The sequence below is a fragment of the Bos taurus genome, chromosome 3 (assembly GCF_002263795.3).
Source record: "Bos taurus isolate L1 Dominette 01449 registration number 42190680 breed Hereford chromosome 3, ARS-UCD2.0, whole genome shotgun sequence".
Taxonomy (NCBI): Eukaryota; Metazoa; Chordata; class Mammalia; order Artiodactyla; family Bovidae; genus Bos; species Bos taurus.
Window position 1 is genome coordinate 87,556,247 of NC_037330.1, and position 20,307 is coordinate 87,576,553.

The 20,307-nt window shown below is 43.0% G+C and overlaps 1 protein-coding gene and 1 long non-coding RNA gene across 3 annotated transcripts in view; one reads left to right on the forward strand and one right to left on the reverse strand.

The window, feature by feature from the left end:
* The window catches only part of OMA1 (OMA1 zinc metallopeptidase), a 92,204-nt gene extending 76,962 nt beyond the window's left edge, over positions 1-15,242 (forward strand). Inside the window, exon 9 of one of the 2 annotated variants that reach the window (XM_024986373.2) lies at positions 14,186-15,242. In XM_024986373.2, the coding sequence (XP_024842141.1) occupies positions 14,186-14,203 (18 nt within the window). In that variant the 3' untranslated portion in view covers positions 14,204-15,242. The remainder of the gene's footprint in view (positions 1-14,185) is intronic. The other variant, XM_059882691.1, reaches the window with a different exon arrangement.
* On the reverse strand, positions 1,981-15,310 carry LOC132344901 (uncharacterized). Its single transcript, XR_009493973.1, has 4 exons — positions 15,236-15,310; positions 13,476-13,633; positions 12,842-13,020; positions 1,981-2,065 (listed from the first exon to the last, which is right to left on the reverse strand). It is a non-coding gene; the product is annotated as an uncharacterized lncRNA (long non-coding RNA).
* Positions 15,311-20,307: the final 4,997 nt, after the last annotated feature.

Consider the following 20,307-nt stretch of genomic DNA (forward strand, 5'->3'; position numbering starts at 1 on the left):
CTTCCCAGTGCATATAAAACTTACGTTTATATTGTACTGTAGTCTATTACATATGCCATAACATCATGTGTAAGAAACAATGTACACACCTTAATTAAAAAATAATGCTGTTGGGACAGTGTGACACAGTCTTGCCACAAACCTTCAGTTTGTAAAAGACATGATAATGCAAAGTGCAATAAAGTGAAGCGCAGTGATATGAGGCATGCCTGCATTTTCATTTTATGATGAGAAACAGGCTTGCAGAGGTTCAATGATACACTCAGTGTCTCTCACCTAGAAGGAGCAAGGCTGACCTGCCTGACTACAAATATGTCCACTTCCACACCCTCAGCTTTCTAAAAACTACCAAAAGGAACCAACTATTCTAGGTTGCTTGTCAGCTTCCTCATGTATGACTTTGATACCGGTAAAAAACCATCTAAGCTTAAAATCAAGGATCACTTGTATCATCTATAAGACTGTTTTCCAGGTCCTCCTCTCAGACGTTTCTATCAGGCCTCATGTGAAAAACCTGGAATGAGGCAGGACGGAAGTGAAACCTCTCGCCCTGCCTGTGAAACTCTGTTACTTCTCACCGGGGATATGTTTGGATGCAGTTACATTTTCTTTGACAAAATATTGACCTAGTTGTTAAGAAGACCAGTCCAGAGTGTATTTATGTTTTTCGAGGCTTTCTATTTATTGCTCAGAAGGAATTCCCTCATCTGCCCACAAGACAACACTTGTAAGGCAGAGGTTTGGATTAACCATTCTCCCTTTGGTTGGTCTTTCCTCCCTTAGTGGTTGGAGTGCTGTCACTCCATGCCATGTAGCGGCATCTGGAGAAGATCCCCTACAGGTCAACAGTAAAATGCAGTTTTAGATTTCCCTGTACATTTCCTAAGAAAATTATGTAGTGAAGACCCTAGTCTATTTGTTTTTCTTCTATTCTCACATCTAATTGTATTGTTCAGACTTCCTAGAAAACATACACAAGTTTACATCTTGTCAGAAAGAGCAGAGACAATATAGAGATGATAATTTTATAGTGTACATGAAAAAGATTTTTTTAAAAACTAGAATCAATAAATGTAAAAGAAATGTTACATTTCAGCTCAGGGTTTTAGGAGAAATTAAATAGTAATTGGAACATAATATGTGTACATATGCTTTAAGTTGTACATGGAAACGACCTCTCTATGTCCTGCATTTAGTTGCATAACTTACTTTCAGTGCTTTTTATGTGCTTGGAGGATTTAGATGCTGTTGGCTGGAAAATCATGCTGGTTAATCAAGAGCACAAATTCAATTTAATTTCTTTTATAATCCAATAGTTTTAATACTATACCCTCTAAAACTAAGCTCAAAGAAAGATGTATATTTACTGCTATATCTCTAATACCTAATCATTTTTAGCACATTTGCATTTTGATGATAATGTACAATATCATCTGGTCGAAAGATTAGAAAAAAGAAAAAGTAATGATATTTGGTGAAATCTCTGCCTTTTGGTAGTCATGGGACCCTGGACAAGTCCCCTAAACCCTCTAACCCTCATTTCTTCATTTATAAATGGAGATAGTAAATCCCACTTTATAGGTTAACATGATGATTAAGGGAAATGATGTACTGAAAGCATTTAGCACAATGTCTAGAGCTCCAAACATAATAAAAATAGCCACAATTTATTGAATTCTTACTTTGTACTAAGCACTGTGCTAAGCATTTTTCAAGCACTATTGAACCTCACTGTAACCCTCTATATGATAGATATTATATTATCCCCTATTATAGATCAGGAAACTGACGTTCAGGGGGTTAATGAAACTTACTCAAGGTCACATGGTATATTTCTTAAGATTATTTTACTTGCAAGAACAGAAAAACCAACTCAAACTCAATCAAGAAAATTTATTGTCTCAGCCAGCAAGCCCAGAAGTGCACTAGCTCTGGACACAATTCAGTCCAAAGGATCATGATATCAGCAGAGCGATGGCTCTTTGTGATTTTTCTCAGCTCTGGCTTCTCTCTCTTCTGATGATAATCAAGATGGCTGTAGGCAGCTGCCAGGTTTACTTCACATCTAGATAGGAAGAGTGACTCACTTTGCAACTTTTGAAACAAAGCCTTCATTTCTAAGTGCAGCCTCTAAAGAGCATCCCAGAAGCAGTCACCATCACCATGGTAGAGGATGGGATTGTCCTGACTGGCAGGAGCCAAGGATGGGTACAGTCAACAGCACCCAAACAGAGCTCTATGACATGGTGGGGACATGCAACCGTAGGGTCTATTGAGTGATGAATAAAGAAACCTGTTACCTTTGCCTCTGAGCAAGTAAGGAAACACGATCCTTTGAAGATTGGTCTGAAATGATAATCTGGACAAAAACACTGTAGCGAAATTTTATGTTGATATGATAGTGGGTTTGTGTTGAAATGTTTGCTTTATCATTTATATATATTTTTTTTTTGGCCTGACCTGAATTATATCCTCAAAATCAACCTATGAGATTGGAAGAACAAGTGAGTTTTGCTCATAGGGGATAAAACTAAAGCTTGAAGGAATTAGGCAAGTTATCCAAGTGAATGGCTGAACTGGGATCAGAAGGAAAAGATTCGTTGATTTATAATCCTGTGCTCATTCAACAGTAACACCACACTGTAACTCCACTCTCTTTGGAGAGGCAGGCCTTACCTCCATTTTTTATATCTCAAAACTGAAGCTCAAAGATACTAAGCAACTGCCCAGCACTGCTCAGCAAGTAATGGCAGAACTGAGATCCAAGCCTTCATCTTCTGATTCCAGAGTCTGTGCTCCTCATCCATTTACTACTTCAACTGGCAAATCTCATAAAGGAAGTGGAAATGCACAGGGTTCCTTTCCTTTCACTCCTCACTTGCGAACAGCAGGGCCAATACCTTCTCTTCCCTTTCTTAAAAGCACTCATTTTAATGCTCTATGGCATGTGGTAAAAATATCTATTTTAAGCATATTCATATACATGAAGATAAAATTCCTGGTAATTGTTCTATAATATAACATTTTTTAAATTGAAATACACTTGGTTTACAATGCTGTGTTAATTCTGCTGTATAGCAAAGAGACTCAGTTTTATATATATGTATACACACACACATATATTCACACAAATTCTTTTTTATATGCATCACCATTATGGTTTGTCTCAGGATATTGAATGTAGTTCCGTGTGCTATATAATAGGACCTTGCTTATCCATCCTAAGTGCAGTAGTTTGCATCTTTCAACCCCAAGTTCCTGGTCCATCCCTCCCCCATCTCCCTCCTTGGCAGCCGCAAGTCTGCTCTTTATGTCTGTGAATCTGTTTCTCTTCCATAGATTGGTTCATTTGTGTCATATTTTAGGTTCCGTATATGAGTGATTTCGTATGGTATGTCTTTTTCTGATTACTTCACTTAGAATGATAATCTCATTGCATCCGTGTTGCTGCAAATGGCATTATTTTGTTCTTTTTTATGTCTGAGTACTATTCATTGTATTTGTGTACCATATCTTCTTTATCCATTTGTCTGTCGATGGACATGTAGGTTGTTTCCATATCTTTGATATTGTGAATAGTGTCACTGCGAACATTAGGTTGTATGTATCTTTTCAAATTAGAGTTTTGTCTGGATATATGCCCAGTTGTGGGATTGGTGGATCATGTAGTAATTCTATTTTTAGTTTTCTGAGGAACCTCTCTACTGTTTTTCATAATGGCTGAACAAACTTAAATTCCCACCAACAGTATAGGAGGGTTCCCTTTTCTCTACACCTTCTCCAGCATCTGTATAATGTATTTTTATTGAAACCTAGAGAGTTCCTTTGGAGAAGGCAATGGCAACCCACTCCAGTACTCTTGCCTGGAAGATCCCATGGATGGAGGAGCCTGGTAGGCTGCAGTCCATGGGGTCGTGAAGAGTCAGACACGACTGAGTGACTTCACTTTCACTTTTCACTTTCATGCATTGGAGAAGGAAATGGCAACCCACTCCAGCGTTCTTGCCTGGAGAATCCCAGGGACGGAGGAGCCTGGTAGGCTGCCATCTGTGGGGTCACACAGAGTTGGACACGACTGAAGTGACTTAGCAGCAGCAGCAGAGAGTTCCTTAATCTGTGGTAAAAACATATATATATATATATATATAAATATATATATATATATAATTTCTCCTTTATTTATTTATTTATTTCTGCTTTATTGACTATGCCAAAGCCTTTGACTGTGTGGATCACAATAAACTGTGGAAATTTTTCAAGAGATGGGAATACCAGACCACCTGATCTGCCTCTTGAGAAATTTGTACGCAGGTCAGGAAGCAACAGTTAGAACTGGACATGGAACAACAGACTGGTTCCAAATAGGAAAAGGAGTTCGTCAAGGCTGTATATTGTCACCCTGCTTATTTAACTTATATGCAGAGTACATCATGAGAAACGCTGGACTGGAAGAAACACAAGCTGGAATCAAGATTGCCAGGAGAAATATCAATAACCTCAGATATGCAGATGACACCACCCTTATGGCAGAAAGTGAAGAGGAACTCAAAAGCCTCTTGATGAAAGTGAAAGTGGAGAGTGAAAAAGTTGGCTTAAAGCTCAACATTCAGAAAATGAAGATCATGGCATCCGGTCCCATCACTTCATGGGAAATAGATGGGGAAACAGTGGAAACAGTGTAAGACTTTATTTTTCTGGGCTCCAAAATCACTACAGATGGTGACCGCAGCCATGAAATTAAAAGACCCTTACTCCTTGGAAGGAAAGTTATGACCAACCTAGATAGCATATTCAAAAGCAGAGACATTACTTTGCCAACAAAGGTTCGTCTAGTCAGGGCTATGGTTTTTCCTGTGGTCATGTATGGATGTGAGAGTTGGACTGTGAAGAAAGCTGAGCGCCGAAGAATTGATGCTTTTGAACTGTGGTGTTGGAGAAGACTCTTGAGAGTCCCTTGGACTGCAAGGAGAGCCAACCAGTCCATTCTGAAGGAGATCAGCCCTGGGATTTCTTTGGAAGGAATGATGCTGAAGCTGAAACTCCAGTACTTTGGCCACCTCATGCGAAGAGTTGACTCATTGGAAAAGACTCTGATGCTGGGAGGGATTGGGGGCAGGAGGAGAAGGGGACGACAGAGGATGAGATGGCTGGATGGCATCACTGACTCGATGGACGTGAGTGTGGGTGAACTCTGGGAGTTGGTGATGGACAGGGAGGCCTGGTGTGCTGCGATTCATGGGGTCGCAAAGAGTCGGACACGACTGAGTGACTGATCTGATCTGATATCTCATTTCACTGTGGAAATAAAGCACTATCAGGGCATCCCCGCTTACTCCTTGGCCCCCTAATTTCCATCAGAAAACCCATAGCCCTCCAGAGTAGGCCAGTGGCTCTAGCTTTTAAATCACCAAGAATTCTTTTTACATGATCTGGTTCTGTGTGCATGGATGTTTGCACCAAGTTCTCTCTGTCTTGAAGGGTTGGAATGTCTCAACCCATGACCAGGGTCTCTTGCTGCACTGGCTGCTTAGGAGCTGAGATAGTTGGGTAAGGGGCATAAGTCACAGTGTGGTTCTGCTTCCAGGTCTCAGAGTTTCTGTGATGTCATTAATGACCAATCAGGACTGCTGATCATCATGTGATCTCTGGTGTTACCAAATTCCAGCCAAAAGAAAGATTTGTGATTTTAATTAGTCTGTGTGGCCTAATTATATGAGAGAAAATATAAAATTTTTAGTTAAGTTCTTTGAAAGATTCCAGTAACATCTTTACAGGCCACAAGGGGCCTGGGACCTCTTCCCAGGAGGTTTACAGTCAGATTCACTTTTTTTTCTCCAGAAGATGAAATAAAGTAAAATTAACATGTATTAACATTGACCAGTATATTAAATTATAGCCATATTTCTGTAGGTTAGGGATGATGGACAGTCTACTGACGGTAGACAGGTCTGTTGTTCCGTATATAAGGATATATTTTTTAAGTATCATTTTTGCAGAAAGGCAAGTTGAATTTAATTTTTTCCACAACTGTTCCCCTCTGATGTTAGAATACCTTGAGAAAAATCAAGAACATGACTAATCTTATTTTTTCTTTAGGAAAATAGGATGATAACATTTTCCCTGCCTACTTCCCGCAGTTATTATGGGTTTTAAATATAGTTATGTGTCTCTGCTTTGTACATTATCCAAAATGCTGCATGCAGTTTCGGGCTGGCTTTTTATCGTTTTGTATTTAAAACACCTACAATTTATTTTTGTATTCCAAGATATAAAACCAAATTTATGCCATTATTTTTATTAAAAACTGCTTCATTTCTCTTTCAAAAAAAAACCCAAAACAAAAAACAACGCTGTATGCAGGCCTATTCTAGCATCATCTTAGTCTGGGTGATAAGTTTATTATTTAGGAGAGGTCATTTCCAAAAGGATGACCATTGCCTGATGTGATACAACCCAGAACTGATGATCATCTGTTCTTACCCAAGGGTAAGAAAAGGGAAACCTATCTGTAGCAGGTTTAGTTTTAGTGTGATTTATGAGCCTATAGATGTGTGTGTGTAGGCTCATGTCTAGCTCTAAATCATGTCTGGCTCTTTACAACCCCATGGACTGTAACCCTCCAGGCTTCTCTGTCCATGGGATTTCCCAGGCAAGAATAGTGGCGTGCGCAGTCATTCCCTTCTCCAGGGGATCTTCCCGACCTAGGGATCGAACCCAGGTCTCCTGCATTGCAGGTGGATTCTTTACCACTGAGCCACCTGACAAGCCCCATCACAGTTTTAACCCAGTCATTAATCCATACTGCAGCGGTTTCTCCCTCCCCGCTCTCTCTGTCCACTTCCTTATATGAGTTCCTGAGAGCAAGGCCAGATAAACCACCTCAGGCCTACCTACTTTACCTGGTGCCTGCGTTGGCCTTATTTTGGGGGAGACCCAAACTGGGAAGTTAGTTATCAAACACTGTTATTATTATTGAATGCCTATAACAACCCCACTTAGCAGATGACAAAACTAAAGTTCAGAGACTGGGAATTGGCCCATGGTTACACAGCAGGGCATAGTTTAAATAACCCTTGCCTCTCGGGGTTGTTATGAGGAGGTAATGAGTCAACACTTAAATATAAATGGGCTTCATAAACTGTAGTACTGGGCATGAGTGGCTTATTGTCTCTTCATAATGCCACCTCTTCTAATGATGGTGACACAAAAGTGATCATCTGATGCTCAGAGTAGCCATAAACATGCCCACATACAATAAGTAAACATCCCTCATTCAGGCCCATCATCAGGCCCCAGGGCAGCCTCGGAGCTGGAACCTATTATCTCTGATTCATACAATCTGGATCCGGAGTGACCCTAATAACCAGCCATGTAGTGGGAATTTTAACTTGGAAATCAGAGTCCAGACATAAAGTGGTTTTTACACACATGTGACAGCCCGTCCAGGAGCAGAAGTTTATTTAACAGCCGGAGCAGATGGCAGAGTCACACTCAGAGGCCTTGTCCAATACAAGGAATCTGTCAGGAGTCGAAACACGGAACACAGGCTGGGAAGGCAAACCAGTTTTGAGGGAGCCAACTCAGAAGTGCTCCAGCTTACTCTGCAGAGGACATTCAGGTTGGGTTGTTTTGGAAACCGGTCACTGGGGCTTCCCTGATGGCTCAGATGGTAAAGAATCTGCATGCAATGCAGGAGACCAGAGTTCAGTCCCTGGGTTGGGAAGATCCCCTGCAACCCACTCCAGTATTCTTGCCTGGAGAATTCCACAGACAGAGGAGCCTGGTAGGCTATGGGGTCATAAAGAGTCAGACATGACTGAGTGACTAACACTTTCACTTCACACTTCTCAGTTCACTTCAGGGCTCAGCAAGATCCAGTCACTGACAGTAAGACCACTAAGCAGAGCAGTAATAAGAGCCACCATTGGTTAGTGGATGAATAATTAATCACCTCTTACAAGCCAGGACCCAAAAGCACTTGACATCCAGGGGCTGATTTGATCAGTGCAGCCATTCTGTGAAGTGGATATGATCATCTCACTTTATAGATGAATGCATGGGAATCAGAGCCTAGAGAGCATGGGTGTTTTGACCCAGAGTCACAGTTTGGACTGTCCCCATCCTCCAAGCTAATGGGCTCCAGATTTAATGCCATGTGAAGGCATTCGATGAGGGTGGGTAGGCTATTTGACTGACTAGTTTATGATGAACAAAAATACAGTTTGATGTATTGGAAAAGACTCTGATGCTGGGAATGATTGAAGGCAGGAGGAGAAGGGGACGACAGAGGATGAGATGGTTGGAGGGCATCACTGACTCAATGGACATGAGTTTGAGGAAGCTCCGGGAGTTGGTGATGGACAGGGAGGCCTGGCATGCTGCAGTCCATGGTGTCACAAAGAGTTGGACATGACTGAGCAACTGAACTGAACTGAACTGACAGTGTGATGTGGAGAAATGTCTTTTGAATCAGACAGACCTTAGAAAATTCCTTCACTTTCCCAGGACTGATTTCACGCCCACCAAATATTGGTGATACCTGCTTCACAGAGCAGCCAGGAGAAGGCAGTGGAGTTATGTGCAGAGGTGCCTGGCACATGGTAACTAATTACCATTGTTCTAATTCTTGTTCTTTCTCTTACCCCTCAAACATATGCCTTATAGTCCACTTACTTCCAAAGATGATTTGCAAAGGAAAGTTTGGGGCCAAAATCTGACTCTTCTTATCAGGCCTCAGATGATATAAGAGATTCTTTTGTAAGGCAGAGAATATCAAGAGACAAATACAAGAAAGGTTTTTCAACAAAGTCTTTTGTTTTCTACTCAAGATAGCATCAAGTAATATTCAGGAAATACCTGCCCTGGTTTCTCTACCCTTTGCTGATGAGTCTCTTTGAACTGTTTCAAAGGTGACAGCAGAACTGGAAAGCCTGCCTTCCCCCCAGCCCCACTGCCGTATGAAGGGCAGATAGAGGTCCCATGGTCAAGTTCAATGACCACAACTGGTCACTGACTCTGTCCCTTAAAGGGAGCTGCCTGTCCCTATTTTCACTCAAGATATTGATAAGATGTTAATCCAGGCTCAATTCCTAAGTGAGACGTACGAGTAAGACAAAAAAGCTAAAGTTTTTGTAGGGTCAAATATACCAAGAACAGGAGGGGACTGCTTATGGGAGAAGATGGTATGGTGAAGACAGATGACACAGAAAGAACTATTTTACTTCTAATAAGACCAAGGCTAGCAGTCACACAAGTTATATCCTGCACAACTCCAGAGGGCGCCATCCGCCCAGACTACAATGTGAACAACTCCCAGTAGAGTAAATGCAACAAGGCAGTACTACCTTTAATGCTTTTATCTTTTCTGTCAAGAAGAATGATCCTCAAGGTAGAACATAATTAAGGGTGAACTGAAGTTCTAGGTGGAAGAAGAGATTGTCAGAGGGAAACTGGGTACCTTTGTTAATGTTTATCATCATAATAGGCAATAGTAAGAGTTAACAAGGAGTAAAACATGTCAGAAATTACTAAGCACTGTGCACATATCCCATTTTACCCTCAAGTGCAATATTGTTGCTGTTCAGCCAACAGCTAGCAGAGCTTCATTTTGTTTAAATGGCAATCTGCCCTGCCCAAGGAGATAAAACATGGTTGTCTAAGTCAATCATGGCAGTACTATCTCCCTCAGCTAGTGATTGGTCTAGAAGTAGGCATGTGACCAGATCTGACCAATGAGAAATAGAGACAAGTCTAATATTTTCCAGAATGGCAAATGTTTTCCACCTGATAAGAGAGAGGCCATGAAAAAGTCTGGTTGTTTTATTTTATTTTACATTTTCAATGGAAATATAGTTGATTTACAATGTTATGTTAGTTTTTGCTATACAGCAAAGTGATTCAGTTATACATTCTGAAATACATGCATACATATGTATATTCTTTCCATTATGGTTTATCTCAGGATATTGAATATAGTTCCCTGTGCTATACAGTAGACCCTTATTGTTTATCTACTTTGCTTTATTTTTAAACCTGTGTCTTCTATCCCTGCTTTGCAAGTTTTGTGTTAAGATATGATACTTGTTGCTGCTGTGGCCTTTTAATGAACTTGAGGGCAGGCCAAGAGAATCATGAAGATACTAACCTGAAGCCCAACATCACTGTGTTGCTGAGCGAGTGCCAGTGCTGCCTCCCTTGCAATTGTTTATGAAATGAAAAATTAAATGTATTGTTTATGCCACTGTTAATTAAGTATTCTCTTGTTCAGTTGCTCAGTTGTGTCCAACTCGTTGCAACCACATGGACTGCAGTGTGCCAGGCTTCCCTGTCCTTCACCATCTGCCAGAGCTTGTCCCTGTCCTTCACCATCTCCCAGAGATTGCTCAAATCATGTCTGTTGAGTTGGTAATGCCATTCAACCATCTCGTTCTTTGTCATCTTCTCCTCCTGCCTTCAATCTTCCCCAGCATCAGGATCTTTTCCAGTGAGTCAGCTCTTCACATCAGGTGGCCATTCTCACACCTGCACCCAAATGAAATCCTACTGATAAAATATTATTGGTTGCATTTTGCAAATTAGTTAACTTTGCCAGTTCACCTAGCTAGTAAATGGAAAGTCCATACTTCAGGGCAGGTCTGCCTGAGCTTTCACCTATGCTTTTATGCCTGCAGCAAAGTCTAAGGTCCAGGGGAATTACCTTCCTAGGGCACAGATAAGAGGAGCTCTCTTATGGACAGCTCTGGCAGGGAGGGAGCTCTTGGTTACTGGAAATATTCAGGCAAAGTCTTGTCAGACTACCATTTGTAAGGTTTGTTGGAGAGGAAAGTCTGGCTCTGAGTAGGCAGAAGTGAAGAAGTGGGACTGCAAGTGAGAGACAAATGTTCTATGTATATGTTCTGGAGTAGAACCAACTGGATCCAAAGACTAGGCAAAAATAAGTTGCAGCCTTGGCTGACTGGGCTTTCACTCTGAGCCAGTGTCTTAGGCATCTGTGCTCAAGGAATGGGTATGATGGCTCTGCTCCTGAACCACCAAGGGCAGTGGTGTGGTGGCTGGTCAAGGTTAGGTCTGAGGCTACATCACGGTCCTAATTCTTCCATTTCTTACTTGGGAGCCTCAGCTTCCCCTTTTGTCAAATGTGAAGAATGAGTTTGGTACACTTCACAGGGGCATTGTGAGGATTCCATGAGTTGACTGCATATGCCACAAACATTTATTGAGGACCTACTATGTCCCTCTGCTTATTTAAGTTATATGCAGAGTATATCATGCAAAATGCCAGGCTGACTGAAGCACAAGCTGGAATCAAGATTGCTGGGAGAAATATCAATAACCTCAGATACACAGATGACACCACCCTCATGGCAGAAAGTGAAGAAGAACTAAAGAGCCTCTTGATGAAAGTGAAAGAGGAGAGTGAAGAAGCTGGTTTAAAACTCAACATTCAGAAAACTAAGATCATGGCATCTGGCCCATCACTTCATGGCAAATATATGGGGGAACAATGGAAATTGTGGCAGACTTTATTGTTTTGGGCTCCCAAATCACTATAGATAGTGATTACAACCATGAAATTAAAAGACGCTTATTCCCTGGAAGAAAAGCTATGTCCAGTCTAGACAGCATATTAAAAAGCAGAGACATTACTTTGCTGACAAATGTCCATCTAGTCAAAGCTATGGTTTTTCCAGTAGTCATGTATGGATCTGAGAGTTTGACTATAAAGAAAGCTGAGCATTGAAGAATTGATGCTTTTGACCTGTGGTGTTGGAGAAGACTCTTGAGAGTCCCTTGGACTGCAAGGAGATCCAACCAGTCAATCCTAAAGGAACTCAGTCTTGAATGTTCATTGGAAGGACTGATGCTGAAGCTAAAACTTCAGTACTTTGGCCACTTGATGTGAAGAACTGACTCATTGAAAAGACCCTGATGCTGGGAAGGATTGAAGGCAGGAGGAGAAGGGCATGACAGAGGATAAGATGGTTGGATGGCATGACCAACTCGGTGGACATGAGTTTGAGCAAGCTTTGGGAGTTGGTGATGGACAGGGAAGCCTGGTGTGCTGCAGTCCATGGGGTCACAAAGAGTTGGACATGACTGAGCAACTGAACTGAACTGAACTATGTGCCTAGCCTTCTGCTGAACCCTGATGTCTGTGTCAGCCATGAAGAGTTCCCCAAATTTAAAATGTTAACTATTATTCATTATTTTTAAAAAATCATCCAACTCCTCTCTCCTTCCAACCCCACCAAGGGAATAAAAAAAGGACCCCATTTATCTATTTTGAAATAAATTGACCTCTTATCTGGGAAAGTAGAAGAAATGGCTCCAACAGACAGAGTTTCCAGCAAGACAAATCCCCCAATGGCCTCTCTCTGCCACCGCTCAATAATGGTGTTTGCTATAAATCAGAGAGCTTCTTTATCAAGTGCCTTGGAAGCTCTTGGGACTGATTTAGCCCTAGAGTGAGATTAATCACAAATGCTGCTTTAGAAAGAGTGATGGGTGTGAATAAGAAGGGTCAATGGAGACCATTTCGATTCACCCTGATTGCTATAGCTGGAGTTTGCAGAACTAGGGCTCTAAGTTTTAGCAGTTCTGTTTGAGAAAAATTGTTCCATCCAAGAATGTTGGGTGAGGAACCTAATGTTTTTTAAATCACCTACTATGTGTGCCAGGTGCTATGTTTACATCACCTCTTTTAATCCTCATAACAGCTCCATGAAATAGGTCTGGTTACCCTCATTTTTGAGACCTAGAGCAAGGTACAAAGGTCTTTGCACAAGTGACCAAGTGGCAGAGAAAAGAATAAAAACAGGTCTGTATGACTCCAAAATCTTACCCTGAAGACTCTTGGGACCTTGACTGTAGATCCCTGGCAGTAGAGCTCTATGTGGTCACCAGACAAAAATGACTTCCTGCGGCTGCTGGCCCCAGTGATGAAGTCTGAAACAGTCCTCTAGGGACCCAGCTTTCATGGCACTGTTCTGTGATGACCTTCTGAAACATCTCAATTTGTTTCTAAGATAGAGAATGAATGAACAAATGAATAAATAAGTAGGAATCTGCCTGTTCTCTGCTCATGCACAATATGGCAGCCACAGAGGTTGTGGACCCATTCAGCACCCCATTCCAGAGAACCTGCTGTGTGGAGCTTAGCTGACTGATGCCCCAGCTGCCACACCTTCAGATCCAGTGTGACATTTCATCTGGATGGCTTCCAGCCAGTGACTGGACACAGCAGCAGTGCTAGAGCTGGACGGGGCCATTCTGGCCTCCCAGTGGGTACCTATAATGGACAACCTTTGCTTGAGGACTCCCTGTTGGCCTAGCTGAGACTTGCTTAGAGCCATGCTAGTCAGAAATCTTCCTGACTCAGTCCTCCTTCCTTCCCACTCTCCTTTCCTGTGTCAGACCTGCATTGTGGTCTGAAGGCTGTCCCTGCCTACTCCTCCTCCCCTACCCACATCACTCACCTGTGTCTCTCCAATTCATCTCTTTACATCTGATCCCATCTTGGTGTCTGCTTCTTGGAAGTCTCTAGTAGACAGACAGAGTGACTCTATTTCCCCATTGCAAATGTTTTTCACCAGGAACACAGATCAATACTGTGATATTGACATGCAATGGAATGCTACAGAGCAGTGAAAATGAATGAATTAGAGATAAAGGCCTCAATATGGATACATCTCAAAAGTACAGTATTGAGCAAAAACAACCAAAAAAGTTGCAGAGTGATACATACAGGATGTGACATTTATATAAAGTTTTAAAACATGCAGAACCAAGCAATACATCATTTGTAGATATGTGCATACATAATAAAAGTCTAAGAACACACTAGGGAGTGATTAAGCACAAACTTCCGGATTGAAGTTGCCACTGGGGAGAGAAAGAAAGAAGAATGCAGTCAGGTGTTCTGTTTTAAGCTGAGTGGTTGGTTCATGATTGCTCTTTGTACCTGTGCCTAAAGTATTCCATGATAAAAGTAACCCATATTAAATCATACTCCACAGACTACCTTTTTTGAAAATATATTAAATGACTTGAAATTGGCTCTGCTTCAGAAAATCTTGGGTCTTTGTTATCACATGTCAGCAGTTGAGTCTTAGCCTATTGTGGCTTTTCCTGCCCTGAGTAGCAATTCTTTATTTTTATGCTTGTTTCTACTCTCTTTCTCTCCCAGACCCTCACTGGACCATGAACTCTAAGAAGGAAGATTCTCATCTGCTTATTTCTGAATCCCCAGTGCTGATGACAAGCAGTATGTGCTTATTATGTTTTTACTAATCAGGAGATGGAAAATCGAGGGAAGAGAGAAGGCGGGTAGAGCAGATAGTAGAACGTAAGTAACTGTTTTGAAAGTCAGGAAAGCAGAGCCTCTGCCTCTGTCTGAGCACTGCTGTATGAGGTGATAGATCTATAGTGGAGGACCTGGGGGGCCAGGTCAGAGGGCCTGATGCCTGATTTCCTACTACTGTGACAGCCACTTTGTTAAATGCCTCATGTGTTTTATTTTCAGTCTTCACAACTTGGAGAGTTGAACATTACAATCCCTTTTTACAGATGAGAAAACTGAGGCTCAGCAAATTTGGGGTCACTCAGCTGCTAATTAGCAGAGCTAGGTTCACATGAAAGTCTTTCTGGTGTCAAGGGTCCACTGCGGTGCTCTGCCTCCAGGTTCTGTGTCTGTTTTATACAAGGCAAGTGATGTGTTTGCTATGAGGCCAATCATCCACTTATTGATGTGTTCGATCATTTCAGTCATTGATTTACCACTCCTACATTCCAGGCACCAGAATACAGTGACAAGTAGCACAGACTCTGACCCACCACCCAGGAGCCCCCACCCCTATCTAGCAGGAACACAGAGGCATGGACAGGTGCCCGGGCAGTGGGATGAAGTCCATGAGAGATGAAGGTCGGGGCAGTGGCAGCACTGAAAGTGACACATCACCCCGTGTCACGGCATCAAGGCTTTCTGGAGGAAGTAACCTCCAGAAGAGAACCAGGTGGAGCCAGGGGAAGGAAGAGAGGATGGCGTGTGGCAGGGGAGAGAGATCGTTCCTTCAAGAAAGAACTTCCCCCTCCCTGAGGCCTGAAAAAGGAAGCGCAAAGTGACAGTGCTTCGCATGAGACCACTCGAGCGTCCTCCCTTTCCTCTACTATCCAGGCTCAGAATCCAGTGCTCCACAGACTTCAGCTGGGCACCCATGTGGCTTCTGTTTACACTTACTTGATCTGTATTAGTCCAGGTCCATAGAAGAAGCAGAAACCAGAAACAGACAGGATTAAATGTATAGGAAATCTGAAAAGGAAGAGAAAATGAAGGGGAAGTCAGGAGAGATGGGAGGAGCTACAGCGTGTGAAGTTGATGTGACCCTGAGTGAAGGACAGAGGGAAGGCAGAGGGTTGGGTGGAAATTCTTAGACAATCCTGAGTCTGGCAAAGCTGTCTGGGGGTCCTTGAACCCAAGTTGCCCGGGTGAGGAGGCCCGAGTCTCCCCTGAATGACCCTGCTGAGTGTCCCTCGCTGGGTTCTGCCTCTGGCTGGGAGCTGCCAGGAACCAGCATGGTGCAAAGACAATGCTGGACTTCAGAGCACAGTGGCTGGGACCACTGGTCAGTTACGCTCCCTGAGGCTGGACATCTGAGAGGCACATTCTTACAGCCACCATACTGCTCTAGGTTTCTTCCTCTCCAAAATCTGGCTTCTCTCTTGGCCTCAGGTCCTGAGTTTTAATGGGGAAACATTTCTGACCAGAGGTGGCATAGGGGTACAGCTTGGAGTCATCCCCCAGCTCAAACACTTACCAGCTGGGCACTTTAGCCAAGCTACCTAAGCCCCCAGTTTTCTCATCTGAAAATGTGGGTTCCCACACTGTGTCATAGGAGCAAATGAATGAAAGCACATGGCAAGTGCTCCATAAATGTTATCCATTATAACTGTAGTGGAGCCATTTTGATTTGCAGGCTATTTCAATGCCTCACCTTGACAGGACTGTATCAAATGTGAAACACCGTGGGTCCTACCACGGCCTATGTCAGATACACCCACCTCACTCTGCCCATCTTCCTGCAAAGCTTCTCCTGACCCCGGGGGTTGGTTTTAGGATCCTCCTCTGATTCTGCTTCCCTGGAGGCTTAGATGGTAAAGAATCTGCCTGCAGTGCAGGAGACCCAGGTTCAATCTCTGGGTTGGGAAGTCCCCTTGGTGAAGAGAATGGCTACCCCCTCCAGCATTCTTGCCTGGAGAATTCCAGGGACAGAGGAGCCTGGCGGGCTACAGTCCATGGAGTCACAAAGAGTTGGATGTGACTCAGAGACTGACTCATAACAACAAAGGTCTAAAGACAGGAGCTGCCTCATGTGGAGGTCTGGATCCTCCACATCCTCTCTCAGACTGTCACCTGGTCAGTGCCTTCTCAGGAGCCTGCTGGACTGAGCCCCACTCATCACATATGCTATGTACTGTATACTTTATTAGATGACTTCATATTTCTTACTTCCTTTCACTGTCACAATAGCCTAGTAACAATAATTGGTATTATTATTTCATCTTGCAGATGAGGGAAATGAAACTCAGAGAGGTCTGTGCCTAAGACCACAGACATTCTAGGAATGTCGACATTCTAGGAATCAGCGAACTGAAATGGACTGGAATGGGTGAATTTAACTCAGATGACCATTATATCTACTACTGCGGGCAGGAATCCCTCAGAAGAAATGGAGTAGCCATCATGGTCAACAAAAGAGTCCGAAATGCAGTACTTGGATGCAATCTCAAAAACGACAGAATGATCTCTGTTCGTTTCCAAGGCAAACCATTCAATATCACAGTAATCCAAGTCTACGCCCCAACCAGTAACGCTGAAGAAGCTGAAGTTGAACGGTTCTATGAAGACCTACAAGACCTTTTAGAACTAACACCCAAAAAAGATGTCCTTTACATTATAGGGGACTGGAATGCAAAAGTAGGAAGTCAAGAAACACCTGGAGTAACAGGCAAATTTGGCCTTGGAATACAGAATGAAGCAGGGCAAAGACTAATAGAGTTTTGCCAAGAAAATGCACTGGTCATAACAAACACCCTCTTCCAACAACACAAGAGAAGACTCTATACATGGACATCACCAGATGGTCAACACCAAAATCAGATTGATTATATTCTTTGCAGCCAAAGATGGAGAAGCTCTATACAGTCAGCAAAAACAAGACCAGGAGCTGACTGTGGCTCAGACCATGAACTCCTTATTGCCAAATTCAGACTTAAATTGAAGAAAGTAGGGAAAACCACTAGACCATTCAGGTATGACCTAAATCAAATCCCTTATGATTATACAGTGGAAGTGAGAAATAGATTTAAGGGCCTAGATCTGATAGATAGAGTGCCTGATGAACTATGGAATGAGGTTCATGACATTGTACAGGAGACAGGGATCAAGACCATCCCCATGGAAAAGAAATGCAAAAAAGCAAAATGGCTGTCTGGGGAGGCCTTACAAATAGCTGTGAAAAGAAGAAGAGCGAAAAGCAAAGGAGAAAAGGAAAGATATAAATACCTGAATGCAGAGTTCCAAAGAATAGCAAGAAGAGATAAGAAAGCCTTCTTCAGCGATCAATGCAGAGAAATAGAGGAAAACAACAGAATGGGAAAGACTAGGGATCTCTTCAAGAAAATCAGAGATACCAAAGGGACATTTCATGCAAAGATGGGCTCGATAAAGGACAGAAATGGTATGGACCTAACAGAAGCAGAAGATATTAAGAAGAGGTGGCAAGAATACACAGAAGAACTGTACAAAAAAGATCTTCACGACCCAGATAATCACGATGGTGTGATCACTGACCTAGAGCCAGACATTCTGGAATGAGAAGTCAAGTGGGCCTTAGAAAGCGTCACTATGAACAAAGCTAGTGGACGTGATAGAATTCCAGTTGAGCTATTCCAAATCCTGAAAGATGATGCTGTGGAAGTGCTGCACTCAATATGCCAGCAAATTTGGAAAACTCAGCAGTGGCCACAGGACTGGAAAAGGTCAGTTTTCATTCCAATCCCAAAGAAAGGCAATGCCAAAGAATGCTCAAACTATGGCACAATTGCACTCATCTCACACGCTAGTAAAGTAATGCTCAAAATTCTCTAAGCCAGGCTTCAGCAATATGTGAACCATGAACTTCCTGATGTTCAAGCTGGTTTTCAAAAAGGCAGAGGAACCAGAGATCAAATTGCCAACATCCACTGGATCATGGAAAAAGCAAGAGAGTTCCAGAAAAACATCTATTTCTGCTTTATTGACTATGCCAAAGCCTTTGACTGTATGGATCACAATAAACTGTGGAAAATTCTTCAAGAAATGGGAATACCAGACCACCTGCCCTGCCTCTTGAGAAATCTGTATGCAGGTCAGGAAGCAACAGTTAGAACTGGACATGGAACAACAGACTGGTTCCAAATAGGAAAAGGAGTACGTCAAGGCTGTATACTGTCACCCTGCTTATTTAACTTATATGCAGAGTACATCATGAGAAACGCTGGACTGGAAGAAGCACAAGCTGGAATCAAGATTACTGGGAGAAATATCAATAACCTCAGATATGCAGATGACACCACCCTTATGGCAGAAAGTGAAGAGGAACTCAAAAGCCTCTTGATGAAAGTGAAAGTGGAGAGTGAAAAAGTTGGCTTAAAGCTCAACATTCAGAAAACTAAGACCATGGCATCCGGTCCCATTACTTCATGGGAAATAGATGGGGAAACAGTGGAAACAGTGTCAGACTTTATTTTTCTGGGCTCCAAAATCACTGCAGATGGTGACTGCAGCCATGAAATTAAAAGACATTTACTCCTTGCAAGGAAAGTTATGACCAACCTAGACAGCATATTCAAAAGCAGAGACATTCCTTTGCCAACAAAGGTCCGTCTAGTCAAGGCTATGGTTTTTCCTGTGGTCATGTATGGATGTGAGAGTTGGACTGTGAAGAAGGCTGAGCACCAAAGAATAGATGCTTTTGAACTGTGGTGTTGGAGAAGAGACTTGAGAGTCTCTTGGACTGCAAGGAGATCCAATCAGTCCATTCTGAAGGAGATCAGCCCTGGGATTTCTTTGGAAGGAATGATGCTAAAGCTGAAACTCCAGTACTTTGGCCACCTGATGCGAAGAGTTGACTCATTGGAAAAGACTCTGATGCTGGGAGGGATTGGGGGCAAGAGGAGAAGCGGACGACAGAGGATGAGATGGCTGGATGGCATCACTGACTTGATGGACGTGAGTGTGGGTGAACTCTGGGAGTTGGTGATGGACAGGGAGGCCTGGCATGCTGCGATTCATGGGGTCGCAAAGAGTCGGACACAACTGAGGGACTGATCTGATCTGAAGACCACAGAGCCAGTAAAAGGTGGAGTTCAGACTTGCACACAAATCTATACAGTAGAATGCCTGAGCACTTTCTTTACATTGCTTATATTTTTCTTCATTGTATGTTTCACTCCTCCATTTAGAAACTCAGGCTCAAGGGACATGCTTCCACTTTGTTCCAATTCCTCCCAAAGACCTCGTGTATGCAATAGGTGCTGTCTAAACAGTGCCTGAGTAAAAGCCAACATGCAATCATATCATATGTCAACCCCCAGAGAAGCCCTGTGTGGAAACACACCCTGTATATGCACGCCAGTCCTCAGACTGTGTGCCCTGGGCAATGGGTGTGGCACCTTTAAGGAAACATCTCTGTTAAAAAGCAAGATGCTCTTCTGTCTGTGCCTGCCCATTGGTGGTGGATTTGTCAGTGAGATCTCTGCTCCCCCCTCTTGCACTGTGTTCTTCCTTGTCCTTTCCTCCCTACAGCCCAGGCTCCACATCTCCTCTCATTTAGGTCCACTCTTACTTGACCCCTTTGGCAATGAGCTCACTTTCTCCCAGCCACAGCTCCCTGCCAGTTCCTAGCTTTGGGGCATTCACCCAGAGCCCCTCAGACCCGATTCCACAGGTATCCCGTGGGCAGCAGCCCCATAGCCTGCCCTGTCTCAGAACCAGGTAGCAGTGAGATGTACAGTAAAAGCTGTACAAACTCATATATATTTGTGTTCAGACTTGAACACAAATCTAGACAGTGATGCCAGAATCTCACACAGATGGATCCACCTGGCCACAAGGATCCATGCCCACTGGGCCAAGAGCAGAGACCCAGACATGCATGTGTGCCCATGGGGGCAGACACAGGGCCCGCAGGCAAACCCACTTGTGTTTCGCATGCAATGTGTGCCCAGATGCACAGGTACACGCACACACAGACTCTCTGGTGTGCATAT